Raw genomic sequence first — 27,175 nt, forward strand, 5'->3', positions numbered from 1 at the left:
AGGAGAATTTCCCTGACTCTGACTCTGGGCTGATCACATGACCTCTCTGGCTAATGGAGTAGTAAGTAGCAAATGTGATTTAAGCAGAGCCTTTAAAAAAATGCATATACAGTGAGGTTGGCCTTGTGGCTGATCTGGGAACCCTGCCACCACCATGTGATCCCATCTGGGCTGGCCTGCTGGAGGATAACAGATCACACAGAGCACAGTGGAGCTTCCCCAGCTCAGGCCGATCAGCCTGGCCATTATATCCGTGAGCAAGGCTGTAAGAGGATGTCTGGTCCCGGTTGAGCAGGCTCACCTGCTAGCAGAGCAAAGCAGCCGACAGATCGGAGAGTCATGCTTCCCATTTCAAGCTACTGTATGCGCAGTGCCTTGTTTCACAGCAGAGGTGAAGGGACCCAGGGCCCAGTCTTACTGTGCTGTTTCCATCTCATCTTTAGTGTAAAAGAGCCGAGGCGATATTTCAGTGAGGATGAAGCTCAGAGGGAAAGCAGTGCCCAGCATAGTGAAGGCCAAGTGTTCCATCCCTAGCACATACGTGAAAAACATGTTTGATCTAAGCACGTGGGGCATGCTCATAATCTCAGCACATGGAAAGCCAGATGATCACTGTGATTGAGGGTAGCCTGGGCTACTGGAGACATGTCTCATAACAAAACAAACGCTGACAATGGTGACACACGCCTTTAGTCCCGGCACATGAGAGGCAGAGACAAGCGAATCTGTGAGTTAAAGACCACCTTGGTCTACATAGTGAGTTCCATCCAGGCCAGCCAGGGCTACAGAATGAGACCTTGTCTCAAACAACACACACACTACACAACAAAACAATGACAGTTCTAAGATGTTTGATTTATTGAAACCTCATTTGCCACAAACATAGACCTTTTATCTTCCTCCAGTTCTAAAATTCTGACTCTCTCATGCTCTCGTTCCTTTCCTTTGCTGTTATCTCCCCAGGAGAAAGAGAATGCTGAGTACGTGGAGTCAGAATTAGACATGATACACAGTGAGAGGGAGCTGCAGGGAGATGGTGATGGCAGGGGACCAGCACTGGACAGGACCAGACACCCCACAGTGCTGACTACATCCCACTATACCCAAGTCTCTCTGCATCCTCGGAACTGGTCAGAGGTACCTATGTCAAACGGCTAACCCGCATCCTGAAATCCCCCTGAGGAGTCTCACCTGTGGTGGTGCATGCCTGCCATCCCAGCCCTCGGGAGGCTGAGGTAGGGGGATTACCATGACTTCCAAGACAGCTTGGTCTAACTAGCAAGTAATTGACCAGACTTGGGCTACTTGATGAAGCCCTATCTTGGCACTCCTTCCGCTCCCCTACCCACTTCCCCCACCAACCCTGCCAAAGGAGCTCCTGGTTTTGAACTTATCTAGAGAGCTGAAGACCTGCCTTCACCTGCAAATGGTGTGGCCAGGCAGACCTTGTGCTTGTACTGGGAAATGCTTTACAGGCAACCGCTATGGTGCTTCCAAGGACTAGCCCTCTATCAGATGAAAGTGGCCATGGCTAACAAGATCGCAGGCAGAGTTAATGGACAGTTTCAAATCTATGCTATCTGTGGGGTTCTTCACCGGATGAGTGACTCGGAAGATTCCATTCTGACAAAGCCAACTCATCTCAGGAACTTCTGACCAAAGTAAACCAAGACTCCTGCTTGCTATCTGATCTCCAGATGTGTGAATACATTCCCAAACTCACAAGCACACGCACACACACCTGTGTGCACACATACACAAAGTGGGAATTGGCACTCACTGTTGCCACATCCTTTTTTTTACCCCAGGAGTTTTATATAAAACATATTTTGTTCATTTGTTTTTGCTTTTCAAGACAGGATTTTTCTCTGTAGCACTGGTTGTTCTGGAACTTGCTCTGTAGACCAGGCTGGCCTCAAACTCAAAGAGATCTGCCTGCTTCTGCCTCCGAAGTGCTGGGATTTTTAATCCCACTGCTCAGCAAATATTCTTGTTTTAAACTTAGTTTTATTTAAGAAAAAAAAAAGATTAAAAACAACCAAAACCTTCTCTGAGGGTCTTATCCGGCCCATGAGCCAGATTTAATTATAGCAAGACATGATGGCCCATGCCTTTAATCCTAGCAGAGGCAGACAGATCTCTATGGCTGAGTTGGAGGAGATCAGCCTGGTCTACATAGTGAGTTCCAAGTAAACCAAGCCTATGTTGTCAGACCTTCTCTCAGAATTTAATTAATTAAATAGTAAAAGAAAAGTAAAGTTGTGAATGTGAAATATTTGTCACAGATAAATGGTGAAAAAAAACAAAATAGCACTAACAATAGTAATAAATTATATTCCATGACTTAGTTTCTTTCACTTTTTTTCACTCTTCTTCACTATTCAAAGGACAATTTTCTATTTTCACAGACTCTTTTGGCTATTAGTGACAGAAGTCGAACTCAAACTAGCTCAAGCCAAAAAAAAAAAAAAAAGTATTAGCTTTTACTTTTTGAAAGTCAGGAATAAAGCAAGACTGACTTCAAGTGCTATATATCACACCCCCACCCCCAGGAACTAACTACACCCCCATCTCCATCTCTGGGTTCTGCTTCCCTCTGGCCTGGCCTGTTTTGTGTGTCCCAGCTTGAGTGGTAGTAATTGCCTATTATGTGGCCCTTCATCTCCTTCAGATGATTATCCTGACCTTGTTAGGAGGACCAAGGGACACAAGTTAGAATTCCGAATTATCCCAGACCTCTTCCTGAGTCCCAGATCGCATCAATCACAGAGACAGGCCATGTCTACCCTATTTGTGTCTTGGGAATTAATTATCTGTCTTCACGGCCATGGCCACCGTGCTTTGTCATGCACTGGTATTTTTCTTCTTGGAAGAAAATGTCTTCCTGACTAGTTTTGACTTTGCTCACCTCAAACCCATCTACAGGGCCTAGAGTAATCAAATCTCTTAGGACTGTGATATCTGAGACCTGTGTTCCCTGCTTAAAACGTTTGGGTGCATGCCTTATATAGCCTGCTTTGCAGATATGGGGTACGTGCAGGATTTAATTTGGTGACTTTTTTTTCAATTGGTCACTTGAACCTCCTGCTGAGTAGTACCTGGCCAGGTTATCTTAAAAACCGAGCCTGAACTGGGATAGGCATTAGCTGCTGGGTTAGGAGCCTCACTGTTCTTTGTCACTGGGCTGTGACCAAGCCCTCTTAGATGCACCCTGCATGGCTTGCCCAACCATAATGCAGACTTCTGGGGAAGGGGTTTGGGGGATCTGTGACGCTCCTCCCTAGCAAACCACTTTACTCAGTAACAATCTCTAGATACATGGAATCAGGAATGCGAGTTTGGATCTAGTCACGAAATGTTCTTTTACTCCGAGGGTCAAAAGCTCAGATGCCTCCTGGGGCCAGCAGAGAGTTTACTGCTCAACAATTTTTACCAACTAGGGCTTGGCAGGCAGAATTGCCAAAGCCTGTCTTTCTTTCTTTCTTTCTTTCTTTCTTCCTTCCTTCCTTCCTTCCTTCCTTCCTTCCTTCCTTCCTTCCTTCCTTCCTTCCTTTCCTTCCTTCCTTCCTTCCTTCCTTCCTTCCTTCCTCCCTCCCTTCCTTCCTTTCTCCCTTCCTTCCTTCCTTCCTTCCTTCCTTCCTTCCTTCCTTCCTTTTTTTTCCCCCTCCAGGAAGAACCAAAGATCTCAAGTTTTATATATAAAACATTCTCACTTAAACTCAGTTTTACTTAGAAAAAAAATGGAAAGGCAGAAAAAAAAACAAAACAAAACCTTGTCTGAGAGCCTTCCCCTGAGCTGTCAGTCTGTGACTCCGGGTTTCACTCACTGAGCCCAGAATAATGAATGCCCTTGCCCTACATTTGCATAACTAAACTCACGGTGGCAGGGAGCTAGGACAGAACAAAGATTAGCTGTGAACTGGTTGAAGAAAGTTCAGGACTTCAAAATAAAATCTGACCTTTAGCTTGGCCCTTGTGGCCTCCCTAGCACAGCTTCTGCCCTTTTTTCGGTCCTGCCGTGACTTTGCCCCGCCTCTAACACTGACTTGTACCTCAAGGCCTTTTTGTTCCTTGCCTCTCTCCCTTTACCTCTTCTTCTGCAGCTCATTAACAACCCGTCAGTCACAACAGTCCTCCAAGATTTGACTCAAACCTCCATTCCCCTGGACAGCCTTCCTCGACCTCAGTTTACACTCTGGCTTACCTCATTTACACAAATACCAACCACCAGCTACAGTCCTAACCTAGAAGGCTTGGGTTCATTTGCCTTGGTATCCCCGTGACTCCATGGAGTACCTCAATCCTTAAATGAACAAAGACTTCTTGGCTCTTGCCTCTAATATACTAAAATCCACTTGTGAAGAAATGAGTGCTTCGGGAATACGAAGTTAGAGTGGGAAAGGTGGCAAAGCTACTCTGGGGGCTGAGGCAGAAAGACGGTGAGTTTCAGACCAGCCAGCACGACAGAAAAAGCTCTGACCGTTTGTTTGTTTGTTGAAGTTATGGCGTGTGGAGAAGGAACTAGAAATGTTGTTTGGTGATAGAATGCTGGCTTGGCAAGCTAGACCCGTGTTCAGGACTCCACAGACATCCTACCTTATACCTGGCAAAAAGAAAGAAATGTAGCTGGACCTGGAGGTGGTGTTGTACACTTAATTCCAACACTTGGGAGGCAGACGAAAGAGATCTCTGTGAGTTTGAGGTCAGCCTGGTCTTCAGAGTAACTTCCAATACAGAGAAACCCTGTCTGGAAAAACATAAATCAAGAAAACGAAACAAAAACAAAAAAGAATGAATTTTATTTGCCGTTTGGTGTTTAGGTCCCAAACTTTGGGAATCCCAGCACGCAGGAGGCAGAGGCGGGCGGAGTTTCAGGACAGCCAGATTTACATAGAACACTAACGAAATGCGAGCGTGCGCGTGCGTGTGCGCGCGCGCGCGCACACACAAGGTTGGGGGGAGTTTGCGTGCTTGTAAAACATACAAAAAACAAGATTTTAAATTCATTCACCTGGCTTGTCGATAGACTCACCACCGCGGGCCATGTGATCCAAGGACGGAGGAAAGGCTCTGAGTTTAACGCGCAAGTGAAACTCTGTAAGTATGCCGCGCTTGCGCGATGTTACGCACTTCGCTAAGTGGCAAGGCTTTATTCAGGGCTTCGTAAAGGACTTTATTCATGACTGGTCACGGCACTCCCCACGGGAAAGTGATCTTTCATGATCCCTGCCGATTTAAGAAGTGGACCAAACAATTCATCGCTGCAAAGAGACTCCTCACTGAACATTTTGTGGATGCGGCAAGAAGGCCCTGCGGAGTATCTATAGTATTTTTTTTTTTTTTGCATGTGGGTACAATGCTCGAGGCTATTATCGTTTTTTGTCCGGAGGAGAAGCCTGGACACAGACTTCTTCCCACAGCTCCACAACTCGGAGACCAAGAAGATCCGAGTGAAACTGCCTTCGGGGTCCAAGAGGGTCATTTCTGTGGCTAACAGAGCTGTCGTCGGTGTTTGTGACCACAGGGGCAGAAAGTAAGCCATCTTAAAGGCTTACTGTGCCTACAAGTACAACTAAAAAAAAAAATGCTGGCCACGTATATAGGGTGTGGCCATAAATTCTGTGGCGAATTCCCGTGTAGGCGGTAACTAGCACATTTGCAAACTCTCCACCATCTGAAGAGACGCCCCTGATCGGCGCAAAGTGGGTAGCACTGAACTAGAACTCAGAAGCTAGTAAGGCATGATTTTTGGTTTAAAAAAAAATCCTAGCTGGGCAGTGGTGGCATACACCTTTAATCCCAGCACTTTTTTCTTTTTTTTAATTCCCTCTGTGAGAACCTCAAAGGGTCACAAGTGTCCCTCAAACGGTGTAGGAATTTCTGGCATTCTAGGTAACAGGTACAACTTCATGGCTGGGGAATCGAACCCGGGAATTCATGCAGTGTACCACCTGGGTCACAGTTTGACTCTGAAATTCTGATCCTCCCCAATTCTAGGATCTCTTTCTCTCTCTACCATAGGTCCAATTTTGATCCTCTTGCCTCCTGCTGAGAATACCGGGGGGGGGGGTTGTACCCCCAAATCTGGCTTCCTCCAGGTTTCTACAGTCAGCAGGGGTGGGGTTAGACTGGAGTAGTAATTTGCTACTCCAAAACAGCTCTTACCAACCAGCAGCCTCAGAGCGGAAGACCCTTTGCATAACTCATTCTTAAATTGGCTGAGGCTTGTACAATTGTAAACTGAAACTTGGGGCAAACCCTGGCGGTTACTTTTTTACACAAAGAAAGCTTCCTGCTCTGCTCTGTAGATTACTTCCTGCATGCTGTCTCTCCCCAGCAAAGGCACACCCGAGTCTTTGGTGAGCCGTTCAACACGCTTCAAGTCACCCTTCTACCTGAAGTGACGACCTCAGAAGCAGCAGGGTTGGCGTTTCATTCATAACTGAACCCGCGTGGAGGGAGGCGGGGCAGGGGCCTTTCGTCTCTATTTAATAAAATCCTGGCTATGCAACCGAAAGGGAAAATGATCCGGGAGTGTGCCGCCCGGGGAATGAGCCCTGTACTGCCGCCCTTGGCTAATTATACCGGAGGTTGTGCAATGGGCCAGAGCCATTCACCCCGCAGGGCCGTGGCGTCTCTTTCTAAGTCTGCACGGTCCTGGACTTTCTTGGCACAGCGGGTACCCGCGGCTGCTTGCCTGAGCGTAGTGATGCAGGCTTTGTAGCAGCTGGGGCGCGACCGGAAGGAACTGATAAACCCATGCGAGTGGCACCCTTCCCCGGAGTCGGAAGTGTTCCTGAGCGCCAGTCATTGAGAAATACCGAAGGGGCAGAGTAGGGTGAGGCGAGGACAGCCCTGGGGCCGAGCTCGTGGCCTGCGATCCCACCTGCAGCGGGGAGACCAGGCTGCAGGGGAGGCCTAAAAGCCCACTTCGCGAACCACCCCTCCCCCCCATCCCCGGCTGCAGGTTTGAAAATCGGGATCTGCCCAGATACTGGGCCTGCCTATCCCGCTAGCTGCTGCGGCCTCCACGGAGGGGTGCTCCAGGCTTTCCCCGAAGCCCCCAGGGGGAAAGGCAGAGCTGAGAGGTCTTCGCCGCCCCGCCCGAGGAGTTAAAAGGCCAGCAGCCACGCTGGGTTTCTGTGAAGTAGTGAGCAGATCGATAGTACTTTTGAAGTTTTACCTTCTTACTGAGTCAACACTTTCTTTAAAAGTCCGAGGGAGTCTCTAGTAGCTCAGGGCGGCCTGGAACTCAAAAGACCTTGAACCACTAACCCTCCAGCCTCCTGGGACACAAGACTGTGCAACCCACGCATTTTTTTTTTTTTTTTTGTTTCTGATTTGTTGTTTGTTTTTGAGGCAGGATCTCACACTAGTTTGGAACTATGTATCCCAACTGACAGTACTTTCAAATTGGTGATTCTTCTGAATTGAAAATTTTAAAATCAGCACAAGCGAATACTTATTTTCAAATGTCTCCGATTCTTCTTTTTTTTTTTTAGAAGGAACATGATTTTTTAGTTTGTGGGAGTGGCAGAGAGAATGAGAAAAATAATAAGACATCTGTAGAACAAGTCAACACAAATACAAATAGTTCCTGAGATGTTACAAGAAATTCTAGAAATAGATCGCCCCAATCCGAGTTGTTCTTGAGGCACTGTGCTGGTGGGTAAGTAGCCATCTTCTGGAATATGCTGCACGGGACCCCCAGGCCATGCCACACAAAACTCCCCATTCACGTCTAAATCCAAGAGCTAGTCATCTAAAACAAGTATGGATCCCACATCCAATTCAAGAATGTCTTTTAATCATCCTCATCCGAGAGACAATATTTAGCTTGGTTCTCTTGACATCTCCATGTAAAAACTCTTTTGAGTTCAACTTGTATCTTATATACAAGCAAAAAACCGATGCCCTTTCCAGATAGTTTGTATTCAGAGTTCTCATAGCCAAGGGCCCTAGTGACAGCAATGTTTCATTCATTGTGTGCAAGCACTGTTGGGGGGGGGGTGTGGAGAGGAGCTGGGTAAATCGGGTATTTTTTCTACTTGTCCTGAATGTATCACTTTTTGTTTATTTTTATTTTATTTTTTTTTTGTGTGTGTATAGGTGTTTTGCCTGTCCATATAGCTATGCACTACTTGGGTGCCTGGTGGCCTTGGAGGCCAGAAGAGGATGTCAGAGGCCAGGTGGTGGTGGCGCACTCCTTTAATCCCAGCACCCGGGAGGCAGAGGCAGGCGGATCTCTGTGAGTTCGAGATAAGCCTGGTCTACAAGAGCTAGTTCCAGGACAGGCTCTAAAGCCACAGAGAAACCCTGTCTTGAAAAACCAAAAGAAAAAAAAAGAAAAATAGAAGAAAAAAGAGGGTATCAGACCCTTGGAATGGAGGTATTGATAGTTGTGAGGGAACATGTGGGTAGTAGGGAATCAAACCTGGGTCCTCTGGAAGAACAACCACTGCTCGTAACCACTGAGCCATCTCTACTCATCATGCCACCCCCCTCTGCTTTCCCCTTTTAAGACAAAGGTCTCACTAGTTATCCCTATTTGGCCTGAAACTTGATAAGTAGACCAGTGTGGCCTTGAAATCAGAGATCCACCTGCCTCTATGTCCAGAATGCCAGGATTAATGGTGTCCACCACCACACCCAGAATGTCTCATATTCTTCGTGACCTTAGAAAACAAAACAAAACAAAAACGACAAGGTTTGCTTTGTTATCCCTGTGAAAGTTGAAGAATTAATAGAAACCTCACTTTCAGGGTCTCAGAATTTTTGAGAGAAAACCAAAATGGAGGTGTTCATGAGGTCTGGTGTCCTTACCGCTACATGTCACTGGCATTCAGAATCGAGTATGGAGCCTCAGTCTGTGTCCACAAAGGTCACAGTTGTGAAGAGCAAAGAAAAAAGTCAACCAGTTTATAACTGACTCAAAAATGAGACTCTTATTTTCAAGACCTTGTAGATCTCTCTCTATACATATACCTCTAAGAGAGTCTGTTTTTGTTTTGTGTAGGGGTTTTGTTTTGGTTGTTGCTGCTGGTCTGTACTATCATCATCATCATCATTATTATTACTACTACTCTTGATACAGGATCTCACCATGTAGCCCAGGGGTGGCCTGTAACTCATTACGTAGGCCAGACTGGCCTCGAAATCACAGAGATGCACCTGCCTTTTTGCCTCTAGAATGCTAGAATTACAGACATGACCCACCATGACTGGTTTTTTGCTTTTTGTGGTTTTGTTTAGATCTAGCTTAATAGCTCTGTCTGGCCTAGCATTCCCTGTGTAGACCAGGCATGACTTGAATGTGTATCAATCCTCCTGACTCAGTCTTTTTAGAATGGAATTATCCAGCAGCTTTCTATTTTTGAGACAAATATTTAATCTCCTAGTTTGTTTAGTTAAAATCCCATTTAGTTAAATCTCTATGGAAATGTCTCTCATGGCATATTCAGAAGGATAGAAATGCTCATTATTAGTATTCGGGAACAGAAATGCTGTAGGACAATGTTCTGTACCCTGCACTTGTATTTTAAATAAATGCTGATTGGCCAGTAGCCAGGCAGGAAGTATAGGTGGGACAACCATGCAGGAAGTAGAGGCGGGGCAATAAGAATTCTGGGAAGAGGGAAAGTCATTCTGCAGTTGTCACTCAGACAGACACAGAGGAAGCAAGACGGGACTGCCTTGCTGACAAAGGTACCGAGTCTGTGGCTAACACAGACAAGAATAATGGGCTGATATAAGTTATAAGAGTTAATAAGAAGCCTTATTAGGCCAACCAGTTTATAATTAATATAGACCTCTGTGTTTTCTTTGGGACTGAACGACTGCAGGACCGGCTGGGACAGAAACCTCAGTCAACACAGAAAGGAATAGGGACTATGCCTCTTGTTCCCTGGCAGGACTTCAGGAGATGCCCAATGATTCTGAAATTGGTAGGATTCCGTGCAAAGTGAAAATATGGTATCCCCTTCAGAAACCGTAAAGGATTTCATTACCACAAATTCAGATCCGACGCAAATGCACAAGACAAGGTCCCGGGAACAATCCTGTTCATTGTCTAAATGTTGCATGGGTCCACTCAGAAAACCTCAGGTGGGTACTAAGCCACGGCAGGAAAAAATTAGAGATGCGGGGAGAGATGGCTCAGCAGTTAGGAGTATTGGCTGATCTAGAGAACCTTGGTTCAATTCCTAGCACCCACGTGGAACCTAACAACCAGCTAGCTATACAACTCCAGTTCCAGGAGATCCAACGGCCTCAGCTTCTGCCCACACGTGGTGCACAGACGTGAATGCATGCAGCCCCTTCCCTCCCTGCCCCCAGCATATTCTTAAAAAAAAAAACTAAAATAAAAAGATGGCCGTGTAGAGTAATGAGTTCCCGGGTCTTCCTTTTGCCAAAGCCCATCAAGGGCCAGTAATCTGTGGCCCAATTAACTATAGACTTTAAGAGTTGGTGACAAGAGACATTATTCACCAATGAATGTCACCAATAAAGAGACTACTGGATACTTTAATATATTTTGGTGTTACTTTGAACTCCATTTCTGCCTGCAATACAAAAGTTTCTCATCTGGGTCCAATGTACCTTTTTGTTTTCTGCAAATTAGAGTTTTTAAAAATGCCCACTCTGGGTGGGCATGGTGGTGCACAAGAATAATCCCATCATTTGGAATGCTTAGGCAAAAGGACCAAGAGTTGAAGGGAAGTATCGGCTACGTAACAAGTTCGAAGCCACCTTGAAGACAGGCTAGAAAAACACTTGTTCTCTGTCCACAAAAAAAAAAAAAAATCGCAAGATTCTCGTGAAACTGAACCTCTTCTGCCGTTCAGGACACTGGCAAAGTCCAATTCCCTCTTAGCTCGGTTTCTATCACAGTTAAGATGTTGAGGTCTACAGGGATCACCTGCACCGCTGCCCCCACCCCGCACCCTGTAGCGTTCCTCCAAGCCCCAACTCTCGGGCTGCAGTTTAACTCCTCCCCATCTCCGCCCCGCCACCTCCCACTTGATTTTTAATCCAAAGGTTTGGAAGGAGGGAGGGGACGAAACGGGAGCCAGATGTGTTCTCCTCCTCGGCTCCCGCCTCCCTCCCTCTTGGGCTTCCTAAAACCCGGAGCCCCGGAGACAAGGATTTGGAGCCGGACAAACACAGCGCCAACCACGCCGTTCCGCTCGCTCTCGGCTCCTCCCGGACTCGAAGCTAGCGGGAGGGGGAGTAGAAGCGGGCACTCTCAGTAGGCGGGACAAAGTGGTGTGTATGTGTGTGTGTTCCTCTCTCTCTCTCTGTCTCTCTCTGTCTCTCTCTGTCTCTCTCTCTGTCTCTGTCTCTCTCTCTCTTTTTGGTTGCAAGTAGGAAGCTTTTTGCACTCCACCACCTCTGGCCGCTGGGAAGACGTCATCGCTTCCGCCCTACTTCCTCCTCCTGTTGGCGGCGCTGAGAATCCAATATGGAGTAAATCGGTGGAGTCGCGAGATGGGGTTCGGACGGGGCGCCCTGCACCGCCTCCCAGGCGCACCTCCCCCGGCAGCCGAGCGCTACCCGGAACCCTGATTGGCCAGGTCCCCGGGGGCGACCCCGGCCCGGCCTCACCGCAGCCGGCCGCCCGCCCGCCCGCCGCCCCGAGCGTGCTTGTTTTTCTGCTGCTCTACTCCTCCGGGTCCCCTTCCCAAATCTCGCCCCTGTGCCTGTTTGGAGCCCGGGGGCCGCGCCCGGCCGGCCTGTGGCGTCCGCTGCCCGGTACACCCCTTCCCAGACCTCGCCCTGCGCTCGGGGAGCGCCGTTTCTCCGCCTGCCTAGGCGCCCCCTTCATCTCTAGCTCCCCCCTCCACCACCAAATCAGGAGATGTCGGAGATGTGAAGAAGGGGGGCGAGCGCACAGGAAGATGAAGGGAGCCAGGCTGCCCGCCGCGGGACAGGCGTCTAGGTGAACAAGAAAATGACCGAAGAAACACACCCGGACGAGTAAGTTCGCCGCGGGTGGGACGCGGGTGCCCGGCAGGGAGGCGTGGGGCCGCCGCCAAGGACGCAGGCGGGGGACTCGCCGGGGGAAGTTGGCGTGGGGTGCTGCTGGGTGTCGGGGCTGCGCGCGAGGCTCTCCAGCCTGGCTGGGGGAGGCTGCAGGAACCGCCTAGGGTCTGCGAGTCCGGGTCGTGGCCGGGGCCAAGGGCGCGCGAATGACCTCGGGGCGGTCCCCTGCGCTGTGCTAGCTGAAGCTCCAACGCCCTCCACGCAGGGCATCCCGGGGTCGATGGGTTTGTGTGCATGGTGACTTTGTGACTCCGGCTCTGCTGCCTGCCCCACAGTCCTCTCCGGAGCCCTCTGGGGCCCGGCTCCGCCATTTCGTTTTCTTGAATCGCTCTCATTTGCATACCACATTTTCATTCATAAAAACACGAAGGAGTTGGGGGAGGGCCGGCTAGGCTCAGCTCAGCACAGGGGCACAGGGTCCGTGCGCCTGGGTCCGCGCAGCAGCCGGAGCGCGGAGTCGCGGTGCGCATGAGTGTGTGCACGCGCGTGTGGGCTGGCACACGCGCCCCGGTGTCGGGGCAGCTCTGGGGGCGGATCCGAAGCGTGTGCAGCGAGGGAGAGAGCGTGCGGGAAGCGCGCTCCTGGCGTGTCTGTGAGGGAGAGCGCGTGCCCGGCCGCGGGCCCGAGGGGAACAAAGCTCTCGGTGCTTAGTCGGAGGTGCTCCCGGGCCGCCCCTTGGGGAGACCCGGGCCTGTCACCCGTCTCCTCGCAAGTGGCAGCGCCTCTTGCCTTAGTTGCTTGTCGGGTTGGGACTCCCCCTTGGGTTCGAGGCGTTTCCCTTGCGGGGTTCTGGGGGCGGGGCCGCCGTTCTGTCCCGGCCGGTACTCTCCTGGGGTCCAAGCTGTCCTTATTCTGTACTGCTGTTCAATGACTGAGCTCGCCACCAGTCACTTTTTTTTTTTGTGAATAAGACGGTCTCCTTTATTGTCACATGATATCCCTCCTCCCCTGCACATTCATAAATCCTAAGTCTGCCTCGGCTCTTTTCATTCAGTGTTGCCATTAGCCAAGGTAGTAGCGGCGCCTGCTTGGACTCCGGAGCTGGTCAGCAGCCTCTGAGAAGTCGAGGGGGAGGGAGACCTGGGGCGGTGGAGTGTGGGTGGCTGGAGACTAATTTCCAAACCTCTTGTATTTTGCTTTTGTGTGCCATCCCAACTCACCTCCCCATGGACACTCCAGAGTGCAGAGAGGGGAAGTGACTTAGGACTGGGTGACCTGGAGTCTTAAAGAGCTCTTGTAGCAGGTGGCAGAATCTGTGTTCCACTATGAGAAACCTTACCTTTTTCTTTGTTTTCGATGCTGGAGTTCGCACCCAGGGCCTGGCACACCCAGACAAGCAAGCCCTGGTTTGTTTTTAAATGGCCCTTTATCCTTTGGTGTCCATTGTCAGGCTGGGTGGAAGGAAGCTGATGTTCTGGGAAGGGAATTTCCTTCGGTGTGTCCCCAGGGAGATTTGACTGCAGCCACCCTAATCTGTCAAGACACCTGTCCCTGGAGAGGTTCCCACCTGCTGTGCAAGCCCCCACAGCCCGAGCTGGCCTGTTTTGGACTTTTTACTTCGCCTTCCTATACCTGTCATTGACATCATAAGGCGGAAAAGAGAAGTTGGGAGTTTTCGTGCTGAAATATGGAGGGAAAGAAATATGTGCTAGGCCTTCCGCTTTTGGAACTTGGCCAATAAACAATCCTTTTTTCTGGCTCCCAGTTCGTGCTTGCACGTAGGAGTAGCCTTAGGAGCGATGACCCGAACCTGTGCTGTTGGGGATTCTTGGAGAGCTTTGCTCACCTTGCGTTGGGTTCCTTGGCTCCTTCCCCGGAGAGTGCAGGAGCGCGGGTCTGGCTTGTGCCCTTCTGCAGGGCATCAGCTCTGTATCCATGCCCATTTGCTAGCCTAAGCCAAAGGATTTCAGGTGGGGGCAACAACATGAACACCTCTCCCTCCGGTCTTGGGAAGAGAGGAGAGTTTTACCACTGCTCGAAGTCTCGTTGAAGTTGATGGCTCACACCGGTTATCCCAGCAACTGGAGAGCAAAGCAGGAGGACCTGTTGTGAGTTTGAGACTGGCCTGTGCTACCTTGGTACAGGCCAGCTTGGGCTAAGAGGAAGACCCTGACTCCAAAAAGACATAAGTTCTATTGAGACAATAGATACGGAGATGATTCAGAGGATTGGAAGCCCTGGCATCTCCGCTGCTGTTGAAATGCTTGCTGGAGTTTACATTTTTTTGTTTTTGTCTGAGAGAGAGAGAGAGAGAGAGAGAGAGAGAGAGAGAGAGAGAGAGAGAGAGAGAGAGAGAGAGAGCGCTTCACTATGAACCCCCTGGCTGGCTTGGGACTTTCTTTGTAGACCAGTTTGGACTTCAGCTTAGAGAGAGATCCTCCTGCCTCAGCCTCCTGAGTGCTGGCTTTTTTTTTTTGTTATTGTTGTTTTTGAGACAGGGTTTCGCTGACATGTTTGTGCCCTTGTACCAGCCTCTGGAGGTCGTTAATATGACTTCTGTGGCAATGAACTGTGTGGTATTAACTCTCTTTATATTTGAGGAAACTGAAGAGAGTTTGAGTAGTTTGCCCGAGACCACCCCTTTAGTGACTGAAGGAATTCACTCTACAGCCTGATGCAGGAGGAGCACCTTGCTCCCAGCTGTGAAGTGTGTCTGTGAAGGGCGATGGTCAGGCTTTGTGAGCCTGGCCTCGTGCAGGCTAGGTGGGCGCTTCACCGCAGCTGGAGTCGTGCCGCCTGGCCGGACTCACCACGCTTCTGCCAGTCATTCTGTTGGTTCCTAATTGTTCTAAATCAGTGACAGTCTGTTGCCATGGTTTTTCTTCTTTGAAAACTTGTGTAACGTATGAGAAACATATACATTCAAGCGAAGTTAAACAAACTTGGGCATGAGAATGCTGTAATTCTCTTCAAGGTTATGGATGGAGGAGGCTCAGGGTATTGTTATTGGAGTGTGTTAGACCCAGTACAGGCAATGTTGAACCATATACAATTTTGTCTTTTCAAAAGTTTATTTTTGGTGTGTATGTGCAGAGTATATGGTGTGTGTGTGTGTGTGTGTGTGTGTGTGTGTGTGTGTACATGTACATACATGAGTGCTGTGTTGGAGGTCAGAGGACAACTTCATGGAGTTGGTTCTCTACTTTCACCTTTGTATGGATCCTGGGGAATCAAACTAAGGTCTATTTTTCAGAAGTTCATAAATTTTGCAACGGGAAAGTTAGTGACTGGCCTTGAACTCATTCTATAGTCCAGGCTGACTTGAATTTATGATTTTCTTGTTTCAGCCCCCTGAGTATTGGAGATTATGTACAGCTTCGCCCCGCTAAGCCCAGCTGACTGCGCTAGCATTTGTTTGTGAATTTGTTTGTTTGAGACAGGGTCTCACTGTGTAGCCCCAGCTCACCAAGGACTTACCACATATTTAGGATTGCCCTTGAGCCTGCAGCGATCCTCCTGCCTCTGCATCCCAGGGCTGGGAATACCTTTTCCATTTAGCAGGCTCTTTTGTTTTAGTTTTTTGAGACAGCTCTTACTGTCTAACACGGCTGCTTTAGAGCTCACAGGTTTAAATCCCTGAGCCAAGAAATCTTTACATGCAGAACTCTTGATGTTGAAAATATGAGTTGACTGGGCAAAATCAGAATCTTGATCCATTCATTAGAAAATGCTACTTTTTTTTTTATGGCTACAAGAAGTCTCAGATACTTTCCTGCTGCCGTAACCAGTAAAACCTGTAAGGAACACCGCAGGCAGATCTACAACTTTTTTGCCCCAACAGCTTGCTTACTCTTGCTGCTTTTGTGAGTTTGTTTTTGTGATTTTTGTTTGAGAGAGGATGTAACCCAGGCTAACCATGTGCTTACCGTGTAGCTGAGGATGGCCCTGAACTCATGAGTGTTGAATTATTGGGGTGAATTCCAAATTCACTGTTGCTCTTCATTTGGGGATTCTGTTTTGCTTTCCATCCATAGGTGAGTGGACTCTTCTTCCCAGCCAGTTTTGAGCTATCCTTTGGGGGGTTGTTGACTTTTCACCCCCCGCCTCTACTGGCTGTAGTCTGTTTCCTTTTGCTCTGCCAGGCAGCTCTTACCATATAGCTGGGCTTCTCTGGTCTAGATTCTGCACCAGATTATGGGCTCTTTGGATTCAGGGTTACTACGTAGTAATTCCACTGTTTAGTTTTCTCCTGTTGGCCCAGTACCACTGAAGCCATTGTATTTGCTTAATAAACGTATACCAAAGAAAGTAATGGATATAATTATTTCAAAATGCTGTTTTGGGCCTGGGGAGATTGCTCAATAGATAAAAGCATGCCGGAACCTGAGTTAGAATTCCCAGAACCCATAGAAACTGGTAGTGCACATTGGAATCTCAGTGCTTCTGGCAGATGATAGGAAGCCTAGACAGGACTCTCCAGAAGTCTGTGGGTTCATGTGGCCTGGCATATATACATAGCAGCAGATGAAGAGACCCCAGGGACCAGAGAGGTGGCTCAGTGGTCAAGGGCACTTGCTCCTCTTACAGAGGACCCAGAAGTTTAGTGTTGCTTGATTGGTTGATTTTTAAGACCTGGAGATTAGAGGGGTCTCACTGTGTTCCCCGGGCTGGCTTGGAACTCCTGAATTCCAGCAATCCTCCTGCCTCTACGTTTCTAAGAAGCCTGGACTGTCGCACTGTGGCACTGGCTTAGAGGTGAATCTCCAGCGTAGTAAGGTGGAATCTGCATCTCTGTCCCTGCAGGGAAGTCTGGAGAAATCACAATATTAACAGTTTGCAGTAGCTGCAGGGTTCTGGGGGAGCCTTCTCGCTTGCTGTTGGGGACAGCTGTGCAGATGAACTCCATACTGGCATGGGTCCGACGTGGCTGGCCGAACACAAACACTCGAACAGTGGATCCTCAGAAACCAGTGCGCGCTAATGGAGGCAGAGCAGGAAGTTTTGGATACGTGTGCTTGTTTGTTTTGGCTCATTTTCTCTGAAGGAAATTAGATTGACTTTAAGACTTTAAAGATAATTCATTGGTGATTCGGGGACACTGTCTATGGTGTCATTTTTCATGGATGCACACAGTGCCCTGGTGGCAAGGTGTATGTGTTTTAATTTAGTCTTTCAAAGTTTATACACTTAATGTGCTTTGTTCAGTAAACACCCCCCTCCACCCGCTGTCCACTCATCTTTGTCTTTTTCCTGTTGAACCCCCTCCCCTCCCCTCCTACTTGCTGTTCTGTTCCTATGGACTAATTTAATATAACTGCGGGTGTTTCTAAACCTATCTGAGCAACTCACTATGGTCCAAGGAAACCCTTACAGTTTGTCATGGAACAGCATTTCGAACTATGTAGAGGTGTTAAGTGCGTCCGAGTGTGTGTCTCGCTGCATTTCAGTAGGGTTTGCACGAGAGTGGGTGGGGGCAAGGTGTGTTTTCTGCGTGCCTGCTCTGAGTAGGCGCATACTTAAATGCCCTGACAGGTATCCCAGGGCGTGGAAAGAAAACAGAGTAGCATTAATAAAATGCTTGATCCTGACTGGATTAAGAGCCCGCTCAACTGCAGGGCAGCTGTTTTATGACCAGTCCATTCCCTTGCTTAGCTGGTTTTTGTTAACAACACATTCACGCAGCCTTTTGTACACGTGACTGTCAGAGTGTGCTTCCGTATGCACGCTTTACATACACACACAGCATAGCTGACTGAAAGCAGTTTTTGTCTTTGTGCTTAGTGGATAGAGGTAGAAAAGCAGTTTGACTTCGTCTTAGCCTTTAGTACTTTCGTTTTGTATTTTGAGACAGGGTCTCACTATGTAGCCAGAGCTAGCCTGGAGCTCACTATATAGGCCAGGCTGGCCCGAATTCATAGAGCTCTAACTGCCTCTGACTGCCGAGTGCTGGGGTTAAAGGCGTATGCCTTCACACTTGGCTATATGAAGTATTTTTGACCGAAGATATGAGATAGTAGAACAGCTTCTAAACCCGGGCAGCTTCTAAAATGATGACCGTGGTTCTTTGCCTCCGTGGACGCCATAGTAATTCTTTCAGACCTGGTTGTTTTGTTCTTAGTTATATTCCCCGTGGAGCCATTCATAAATGCATAAAAATGTACCAGGCTAAATGTCAGTTGTCTTTTCCGTATTCATCTGGTAATACTATCCTTTTCTGTCGTAATTTATTCCTCTTATTTCTGTCTGCTGTTGCATAGCCCTGGTTCTCACCTCCAGCACTGATGGCTCAGAGAATCGTGGCCCGGCTTGCATTTGTGTTCTGTGGGGACTGCAGGTGTGTAGGGAGACTTTGCCCGTGTTGTGTGAAGAATTTATTGACCCTTACATCCGTGGCCTGACCGTGCATATCAGTCAATAGGCCTTCTGCAAACATGCGATGGAAGTTAATGCTTTTTTCATTAAAAATAATAATAACTTCAAATCAGTCTGGCTTAGAGCTCACCATGTAGCCAAGGATGACATTGAATTACTGCACACTGTGTTCTCAGGGTTAAACCCAGGGTTTTGTGCAGGCTTGGCCAGCGCTCTGACCCCGAACTCAATCCACAGCCCTGCTTTGTTGTTGTTTATTTGTTTTTTTGAGACAGGGTCTTACTATTAGTTCTGGCTAGCCTGGAACTCACTACGTAGTTTAGGCTGGCCTCGAACACTCAGAGATCTGACTGCCTCTGCCACTTACGTGCTGGCATTAGTGGCGTGTGTTACTGTCCCGTTCCCGTCCCCCGTCCTCCCCCCCCATCCCTCCGAAGTCCGTGCCTTTTTTTTTTCTTATTTTTGGTTTTTTGTGATGGGTTTCTCTGTAGTCCCGTCCGTCCTGGAACTAGCACTGTATACCACGCTGGCCTCGAACTCACAGAGATCTGCCTGGCTCTGCCTCCTGAGTGCTGGGATTAAAGGCGTGTGCCACGACTGGTTGGCCCCTTGTTTTTTTAAAGACGGGTTCTTACTCTGTGCGTGGTCCAGACTAGCCTAGAACTCGGTGCAACCCAGAAAAACCTCAAAGTGACATCCTCTTGTGTCAGCTTTCCTTGTAGGAGAATTTCAGACAGGAACTGCCACCTCGACCCTGAGAATATTTATCTTCAGGACTACCAAGAAGAGGGCTGCCATGATGGTAGTGCTCCAGATATGGCTTTGGACAGATCCTTCCTCTGTCCCCTTTCTGATTCAGGAGTTCTGGATGGATTGCACACAGAAGTTCATTGTGTTGAACTGGTCTAGACCAGCCTCTTATTAAGTAGGAAGTGTGGTAGCCTGGGTAAAGCCCCCCCCCCCCCAGCAGACCCTGAGTGTTGGGAATTCACTGGACCCCTTCACTTCTGCTGTGGCTCCTTGTGTGACTAGATGTCCTGTCTTTCATAGTTCACAGTGTCAGGTGACCACTGCTTATTCACGCTTCGGAGTGGAGTGACTTGTTCAGTGTTCCTTAGAGCCCAGGATAGGAGAGCCAGAGCCTCGACGTCAGGTTCGACTGTTGAGCTTTGCTCCTCTGATGCCCTGGTAGGACGCTCTAGAATAAAACACCTCTCCCTCTCTCTGCTGACAAGATCGTGTTAATGTACCTGACTGGCCTGGCCTCAAGCTTGCGGTAAACCCCCTGCACTGGCCTTCTTGGTATTGGACTAGAGGCATGCACTAGACTGCTTATGGAAGTTTTTTTTTTCTAGGGAAGTTAGGGAGCACTAGAGAACAGGTGTTGATATTGTGTAGATTTAGATTCTAATGCCTGTTCTTGGGCCCTAATTGAGACATCATGTATTGTACTACATGGAATAAAGCAGCAGAGGACGGAGTGACCGGCTTAGCTACTGCCTGTCACTGGATACAGAACACCTAACACCTACCTCTAATCCACCCACTTGTCAGAGCTGTGACTCAGGCGGTCCCTGCCCGTGGGGAACTCGTGCTAGGGTGTTAGAGGCTTTCTCATGCCTTACGGGTATGAGGACGGTCTTGTCTTCCCAGGTGACTGATTGCGCAGTTGTTTTCCCTTTTCTCACCTGCTCACACGTGGTTGGGCTTCCCAGATGGTGGAGCTGAAGATCCAGGCCCAGCTTGTTTTAGGATCTGCATGACTTGGTCAGGCTTGCCTAACGAGCACGCCCTTTGTTCTTAAGGCATGTGGGGATTGTGTTGTACGTAAGCGCGTGTGCATATTAGTCCGTGGGTGGAGTGTGTCTGACCCTCCAGCATCCACATGCCGACAGGTGAGAGGGAGATTTGGAAAAGTTAACATCTCGCTTGAGGGCTAAGGATATAGCTCACTAGTAGAATAATTGCTTAGCAGGTGCAAGGCCACTGTAGTTTCAATCTCTAACGCCAAACACACAATAATAATAATGCTAATAATACATTAAAAATTGGACTTCCTTGATCACAACAGGATTTATGGTTTTTTTGTTTTGTTTTAAATAAGATCTCATTCTATAGCTGAGGCTGGCCTCACACACATGGCAATCCTCCTGCCTTAGTGCTAGGATTGCAGGTATGACCCACTAGAACTAGCAGGACTTTGGTTGTTGTTGTTGTTACTTCCTAGACAGGGTTTCTTTGTGTAGCCTTGGCCATCCTGGAATTCGCTCTGTAGACCAGGCTGGCCTCCCACTCAGATCCACTTGCTTCTGCCTCCCTACCTAGTGCTGGGATTAAAGGTGTGCACCGCCACTGCCTGACTTTTTTCTTTTAATAAAAATTTTATTTTATGTATATGTAAGTGTTTTGCCTACATGTATGTATGTGCGCCGCATGTGTGCCTGGTGCCTGAGGAAGTCAGAAGAAGGCATCGGCTCTCCTAGAGTGTGGGTGCTGAGAACTGGACTCGGCCTCTGCAGGAGCAGCCGGTGTTCTTTACTGCCGAAGCAATTAGCCAGACCGGGATTTGCTCCTCTCACCCAGGTTCTTGTCCTTAGGTCGCAGAGATCTGCCTATGCCCGAGTGCGAAGATGAAAGGCATGGGCCACCGCTGCCCAGCTGATTTCAGACTCTTGTAAGTGTTTTAGTGCTAGGTGACATCTCTTCGCCGGTCCTTCTTTGCTCATTGTGGATTGAATCTAGGGCCTCGTGTAGTTAGCGTTGCCAGTGAGCTATCCTCAGCCCTTTCAGTGGGCTCTTGCTGTGCCTGCAGCAGGAGCTGTGGAAGAGAACAAGCTGCTGCACCCTGTATGGGAAGCATGGGTGATCACAGTGGGTGACAGGGGGTCCTTCACCTGAACCAGCTGAGGAGGAACAGTAGGCTGCTTTCAGAAATTCCTCTAGGACTGGGCTCTTAGGGGAATGGGCTCCTTATCCGTGGGGCCTGGGATGATGTTTTCAGAAAGATTTAAACATAGTCTATGGGTATGATCTAAGATAAGTACTGAACCGTAGATGGTATTAGTCATTCACTTGTTGAGGCTCTTTGGACAAGGTGGTGTGTCTACCCTGGGAAATAATACCAAGAACATCTTTCTCCATCGCTGGCAGGATTTCTTGTTTGACTTTAGATGGGAATGAGTTGAGGAAAACTTTGTATTTTTTTTTCTGGCTTTAAAAAAACAAAACAAAAAAACCCAAAAAGCTGAAGCCTGGCATGGTTGTCCTCACCTTTAATCCCAACATTCTGGGGCAGAGGCAGGCAGCTCTCTCTGAGTTCCAGGACAGCCAGGGCTACATAGAGAAACCCAGTCTCAAAAAAGTATCAAACAAACAAACAACCCAGGAAAGTTCTCTGTGAATGCCAGGAGCCCCAAGAAATCCATCACTTAGGCATGCAAAGTCCCCCAGCTGTGCAGTATCCTACCAGGCAGCTGGCACTGTGCACCTTCCAGGGAAATCAGTCATGTACGGAAAGCCTGCTGGCCCTGGGAAGCATGCACGCTCAGGCCTAGAAGAAATCACAGGAAATAATTAAACAGAGAAGGTCAGAGAAAGAGGAAGTGGTTGTGTTGTTTCTGATGCGAATAGCATTGTTGTTGCTGGGGATCAAGATGATGATGTTTAAATCTCCTGCCATGTGACTGCTTGGGGCTTTGATTGTATTTAAATTGCGGCCCTTTTAGTTTATTCTTTTAGACAGCAGTCTTGTTAGGAAATGAATTGCCTTTAGGTCTTATCAGGAATCCCTGTGTGCCTAAGCAGAAATCTTAAGTGAGAGCTGCTTAGAGCCAAGCATTTAAATGGGATGACTGTCAAGACTATTAGAGGTTAATTTTAGGTGTCTGCCGTTCTCCCTAATTCTCCTGATTAAACACTTTAACATAATAGTTTTCCTTAATTGGAATAATGATGGAATATTAGCATGCATATTAAACCATTTACCTAAATCTGAATAGGGTTAAAATGTAAATGATCCGTCACTTGTCAGTTCTTACTCTTTGGAGATGATTCCTGGTGAGAATGGAAAGAGACTGGAATATGAATTGGAGTCGGGAGGGCTATACATGGACCTGGCTGCTGCAGCTCTAAGAATAGACCAGAAGGCTAAAATAAGTGAGAAATTCTTTGTCTCCCCCAGAAGAAGTACTAAAAACATGCAAGCCTGCAGTTCTTCTGCAGGGAGATTGGGACCCTGTGGTTTAATAGTCTGCCATAGTTTTCTTTCAGAGGATTGTGAGTAAGGCCTAAGGCCCATTCCCAGGAAGTCTCGTGTAGAACTTTTTTGAAAAGATTGTGTATTTTTTTTAACTATGTGTATATGTGTATGTGGATATGTGTATGGGAATGCACGTTCCCGAGGAGGCCAGAAAAGGGTGTCATTCCCTGGAGCTGGAGTTGTGAGCAGCCCAACTTGGGTGCTGGGAAATGGTCTTGGGTCCTAACGGCTGTCTCTCCAGCTCCTGTGCATCTTTTAAAATTGGTGTTGGTTTTGTGTGTGCCTATCTGTGGACATGTGTGCACACTGTGTGCATGTGGTGGTCAGAGGACAACTCTGGGGATTTCTTGTTTGACCCATGTGGGTCCTAGGGGTTGAACTCAGGTCATGAGACTCAGAGCAGGCGACTTTACCTACGGAGCCATCTGACCAGCCCTAAGCTGCAAGTCTTGAATTGACTAACTACCCAGTTTTTTTTACAAGTAGCTGGCATTCCTTATGTCACCTAAGTGTTGCTTGCCATGACCATGACCATGGTGGTGACCCTCAACCATGACCGTCGTGTTGACCCTCAGCCATGACCATCATGTTGACCATGAGCCATGATTGCCGTGGTGACCCTCAACCATGACCATTGTGTTGTCCGTGAGCCATGACCATGGTGTTGATCATGAGCCAGTACATCTTCCCTACAGACAAGGCGAAAAGTTAGGCCTCCTTAAAGCAGGAGGAATTAGGAGTGAATCATGCATCGCTCGGCTTGGCCCATCTCCTCACACTTGCAGTCATTAAACACAATGCCTTTTCTGTGCAGTTCTTTCTATAGCAGAGGAGAGGCTGCCCCAACTCTAAAAGTTTAAATGGATTCCAAATAGTAAAGAAGACAGGTTGCCATATGTAATGAGTTCTGGGATTCAGGACGTTTAGATACCCCCACCCCCTTTTTGCCACTAACCTGCTGTGTGGCTTTAGGTATGATTATGTAGGTCCTTAGATGATAAAATAACATTGCAGGGCTCTTCTAGAGGCAGGTGCTATAATGCGGCCCCATTTAAAAAAACCAAAAGCTAGGACTGGAGAATGGCTTAGTAGCTAAGAGTGCTCACTGCTTTTGCAGAACACCCGGGTTCAGTCCCCAGCACAACTCTAGTTCCAGGTGCTCTTACCTCCTCTTCTGGCCTCCTTGGGCTCATGCAAGCATGTAGTGCACATAAACTTCATGCAGGGACACACACACACACACACACACACACACACACAAATCTTTAAAACAAAACAGACCTTTTGGTTGAGAGTGTAACTCAGTGATAGAGCACTTGCCCGGCATGCGCAAAGTCCTGGTGAGCTCTCGTTCATATTAAATGCAAGTGTAAAGCCAAGCATGGATGTATAGGAGGCAGAGGCAGGAGGATCATGAGTTCGAGGCCAGCCTGGTCTACACACACGTTATCTAGGACATCCAGTACTATGTAATAGAGAGGTCCTGTCTCAAACAAACAAGCAAGCAAAATAGTCTTAACTAGAGGGAAAAAAAGAAACTGATTTTTTTTTTTTAATGATCATACCAGCCAGGCAGAGTTGGTATTCTTGTAGGTCTTGAGTTGCCTGTTGACTCCTACAAGACACTAGTACGTTTGCAGGGAGAGGCAGACCAGCCAGCCAGTCTTGTCCATAGGCCTCCACCACAAGCAAGACAGCCCATCTGCAAGTTCGTGCAGGTTCATGTATCTGCTGAGGCTGAGGCTGGAGACTGCCGAGTGCTGGGCCAACAGAGTAGGTGTTTGGACTTTTGTTCCTGAAGCCAGACTTGAGAGCAGGCAGATGACAGAGTGATAAGATGGTAATATAAAACTAGTGAGAGGGTGTGGGCTGCCTCGGGGTCAAGGAGGCCACTTGTCTGATGGGACTTTTCTGTTTGGGTCTAGTTAAGCACTGAGGGCGTGGCTGGAGAAACCTGCATTCACCAGAGGCCATTGGTGTGTTTGTCGGGAAGTACTCTGGGCAAGTTCAGAACAGTAAGGCAACTTGCTTTGGCGGTCAGGCATCCTCCTTAGAACCCCTGTGAGGGCTTCCTGTCTGTCTGTTTTTATATTGCTGCCCCTCATCTCAGCCCACACACTATTAGAGAAATGGCAGGTGCATCATCCTTCCTCAACGGTAAAGCGTCTGCCACTCACCACTGCGTGTTTAGAGCTGGAGAAGGTTCTGGGAAGTGACGAGCTCAGGTCCCTTCTTTGACACATCAATTGTAGTCTGGCAAGGCAGTTATACAGCCATGGTGTGGTTTGAGCTATGTCAGGGGGATATCATCTGGTCTTGGTCGCATCCCCTTCTGGGCTTTCTATTAAACGTTTGAGACTTGCATTAGCTCTGAGTTGTCAAAGCCTAGGAGACAGGAAGGAGGCGGAGTCAGCATCCATCAGGTCCATGTGGCCCACGTAGATGTTGAACTATCAACACGAACAGATTGCTAGGCTTGGTCACATGCTGTGCAAGGGTGAAACAGATGAGCTTCCAAATGCTGTTCCTGTGTGTGTCGCCTGTGGCTTGGCAGGAGGGTACAGGAAGTTTGGGAGTGGAGGCAAGGGGCCTCCAGATGGCCGTCCTGGGAGAGAGGAGATGAGCCCTCAAACAGTTGAAATACACAGAAAGTTCCCAGGCTTCTGTATCTGGGCAATGGAGGGAAAGTTTCTGTGACGACCTATGATTTTCTCTTGCTACCCAGCCCAAACGTCTATGCTCCTGTGTGCTTTTGATGTTTACTGCCTGTTTAAAAAACAATAAGGAAAGCTGTTTCTCCATGACCAGTAGAGCCACACCTCCTTCCTTCTCCTTGCTGTAACCGTTCTGATGGCATGAAGTTGTCACAGCAATGTACCTAAACTACCAGGCATCCCAGTTTGGTATCCCTCCACCCTGGAGACCAGCATGTCAGATATTCCTTCCAGGCTCTCACCATGTACCCCAGACTAAACTAAAGTCACAGCGTTTTCTCCTGTCTAAGCTTCCTGGGTGCTGGGGTTACAAGTCTGTGACACTGTGCCTTGCCATTCAACCTGCCTGGATCCTTCCCTACCTCTCCTCCTTTCTTCCTCTCCTCCCTTCCCTCTATCCCTCTCCTGCCCTCCCCTCATCTCCCATCTCCTAAGAATGTTGTGTTTACACATGTGCCCTTGCATCCAGTATTTGCCTGGCTCTCAGGGATGGAACTCAGGCCGCCAGCTGGTGTGGCAAGTACTTTTGCCTGTTGAGAATGACATCTTGGTCCCGGTGGTGTTTAAGTAGGACAGTGTTAACCAACAGCTTGATCGGAACACCACAAACACTCTGTTCCATGAAATGGAACTTTCGCTAGTCACAGTTGGTTTACCCCTATAATCAACCCTTGGAAGGATACCTGCTCCTCTAAAGAGGATCAGGAGTTCAAGGCCAGACTCCGCCACATAACCAGCTCCCGGGTAGCAGCCAGCTGGTCTGTGTACCAGCACATGAGAGAGAGTGGAAGATGGAATCCCGAGTTCCCTTGTGCTCTTCTGAGCCTGGGCTCCCATTTTCATCCCTGTTCACTGGTGTCTACCTCTCAGTCCATCCTTGCCTAGTTACTGGTTCCCCCTTCTCTGCCTGTCCCTCCCCGCCTTTGCCTCTCTTCTCCCTTTAGAGAAGGTTGAGGGAAATAAACTTCAAAATTGGCCAGAAATACCCAGAGTCATGCATTTGTAATGAAGGGCCCTAAAGTTTGCCAAGTTTACAAATTTCTACTGTACAGCATCATGACAAGGTCGTCTTGATGGGGGCTTGGGCCTCTGAGGAAGAAGTCCAGTCTTACAGCTGGGCTATTCTGCCTTCGTTTCTCTCCCTTCTCCCTCTCCTGTTTCCTGAGACAGGAGTTTCTGTGTGTAGCTTAAACTAGCCTTACACTCACTGTGGTCCAGCGAGTATAAACTCAGTCCCAATCCTGAGTATTGGGATTACAGCTGGTGTGTGCTGCAAGATGCTTGTGTGTGTGTGTAGGGGTACATGTAGGGCCTCGTGTATCTAGGCTAGCCTCAGACTTGCTGTGTAGCTAAGGTTACCTTTGAACTTCTGACCTTTCTAGTTCCACCTCCCCTAGCACCACACCCGATTTTATGTGGTCTAGATGGAGCCCCAGGCTTTATGCTTGCTGAAGAATACTTTACCTGTCAGCCCTAAGCTACACTTTTTACGTGATGCTAATGTGGTCCCTCTGCCTGCAAGTCAGTTTGAGATCTGCTTCTGTTTTTTTTTTTTTTGTTTTTTTTGTTTTTTTTGGTTTTTTCGAGACAGGGTTTCTCTGTGGTTTTGGAGCCTGTCCTGGAACTAGCTCTTGTAGACCAGGCTGGTCTCGAACTCACAGAGATCCGCCTCCCAAGTGCTGGGATTAAAGGCGTGCGCCACCACCGCCCGGCGAGATCTGCTTCTGAAACTGAAGTTAGATCCCCATGTTCGTTTTCCTAGGTGCCTAACCACTGACCACTCGGCCATCTCAGAGACCACCTCTGTGCCACACCTCAGCCACTCAGCGTTCTTAACAGTTCCTGAGCG

The 27,175-nt window shown here is 48.4% G+C and overlaps 1 protein-coding gene across 1 annotated transcript in view; it reads left to right on the top strand.

Moving 5' to 3' along the window:
* Positions 1–11,085: 11,085 nt before the first annotated feature.
* Spred2 (sprouty related EVH1 domain containing 2) overlaps positions 11,086–27,175 on the top strand; it is a 106,219-nt gene continuing 90,129 nt past the window's right edge. The window contains exon 1 of the mRNA XM_075944412.1: positions 11,086–11,976. Coding sequence (XP_075800527.1) covers positions 11,951–11,976 — 26 coding nt within the window. The 5' untranslated portion in view covers positions 11,086–11,950. The remainder of the gene's footprint in view (positions 11,977–27,175) is intronic.

The sequence above is a fragment of the Microtus pennsylvanicus genome, chromosome 12 (assembly GCF_037038515.1).
Source record: "Microtus pennsylvanicus isolate mMicPen1 chromosome 12, mMicPen1.hap1, whole genome shotgun sequence".
NCBI classification, from domain to species: domain Eukaryota; kingdom Metazoa; phylum Chordata; class Mammalia; order Rodentia; family Cricetidae; genus Microtus; species Microtus pennsylvanicus.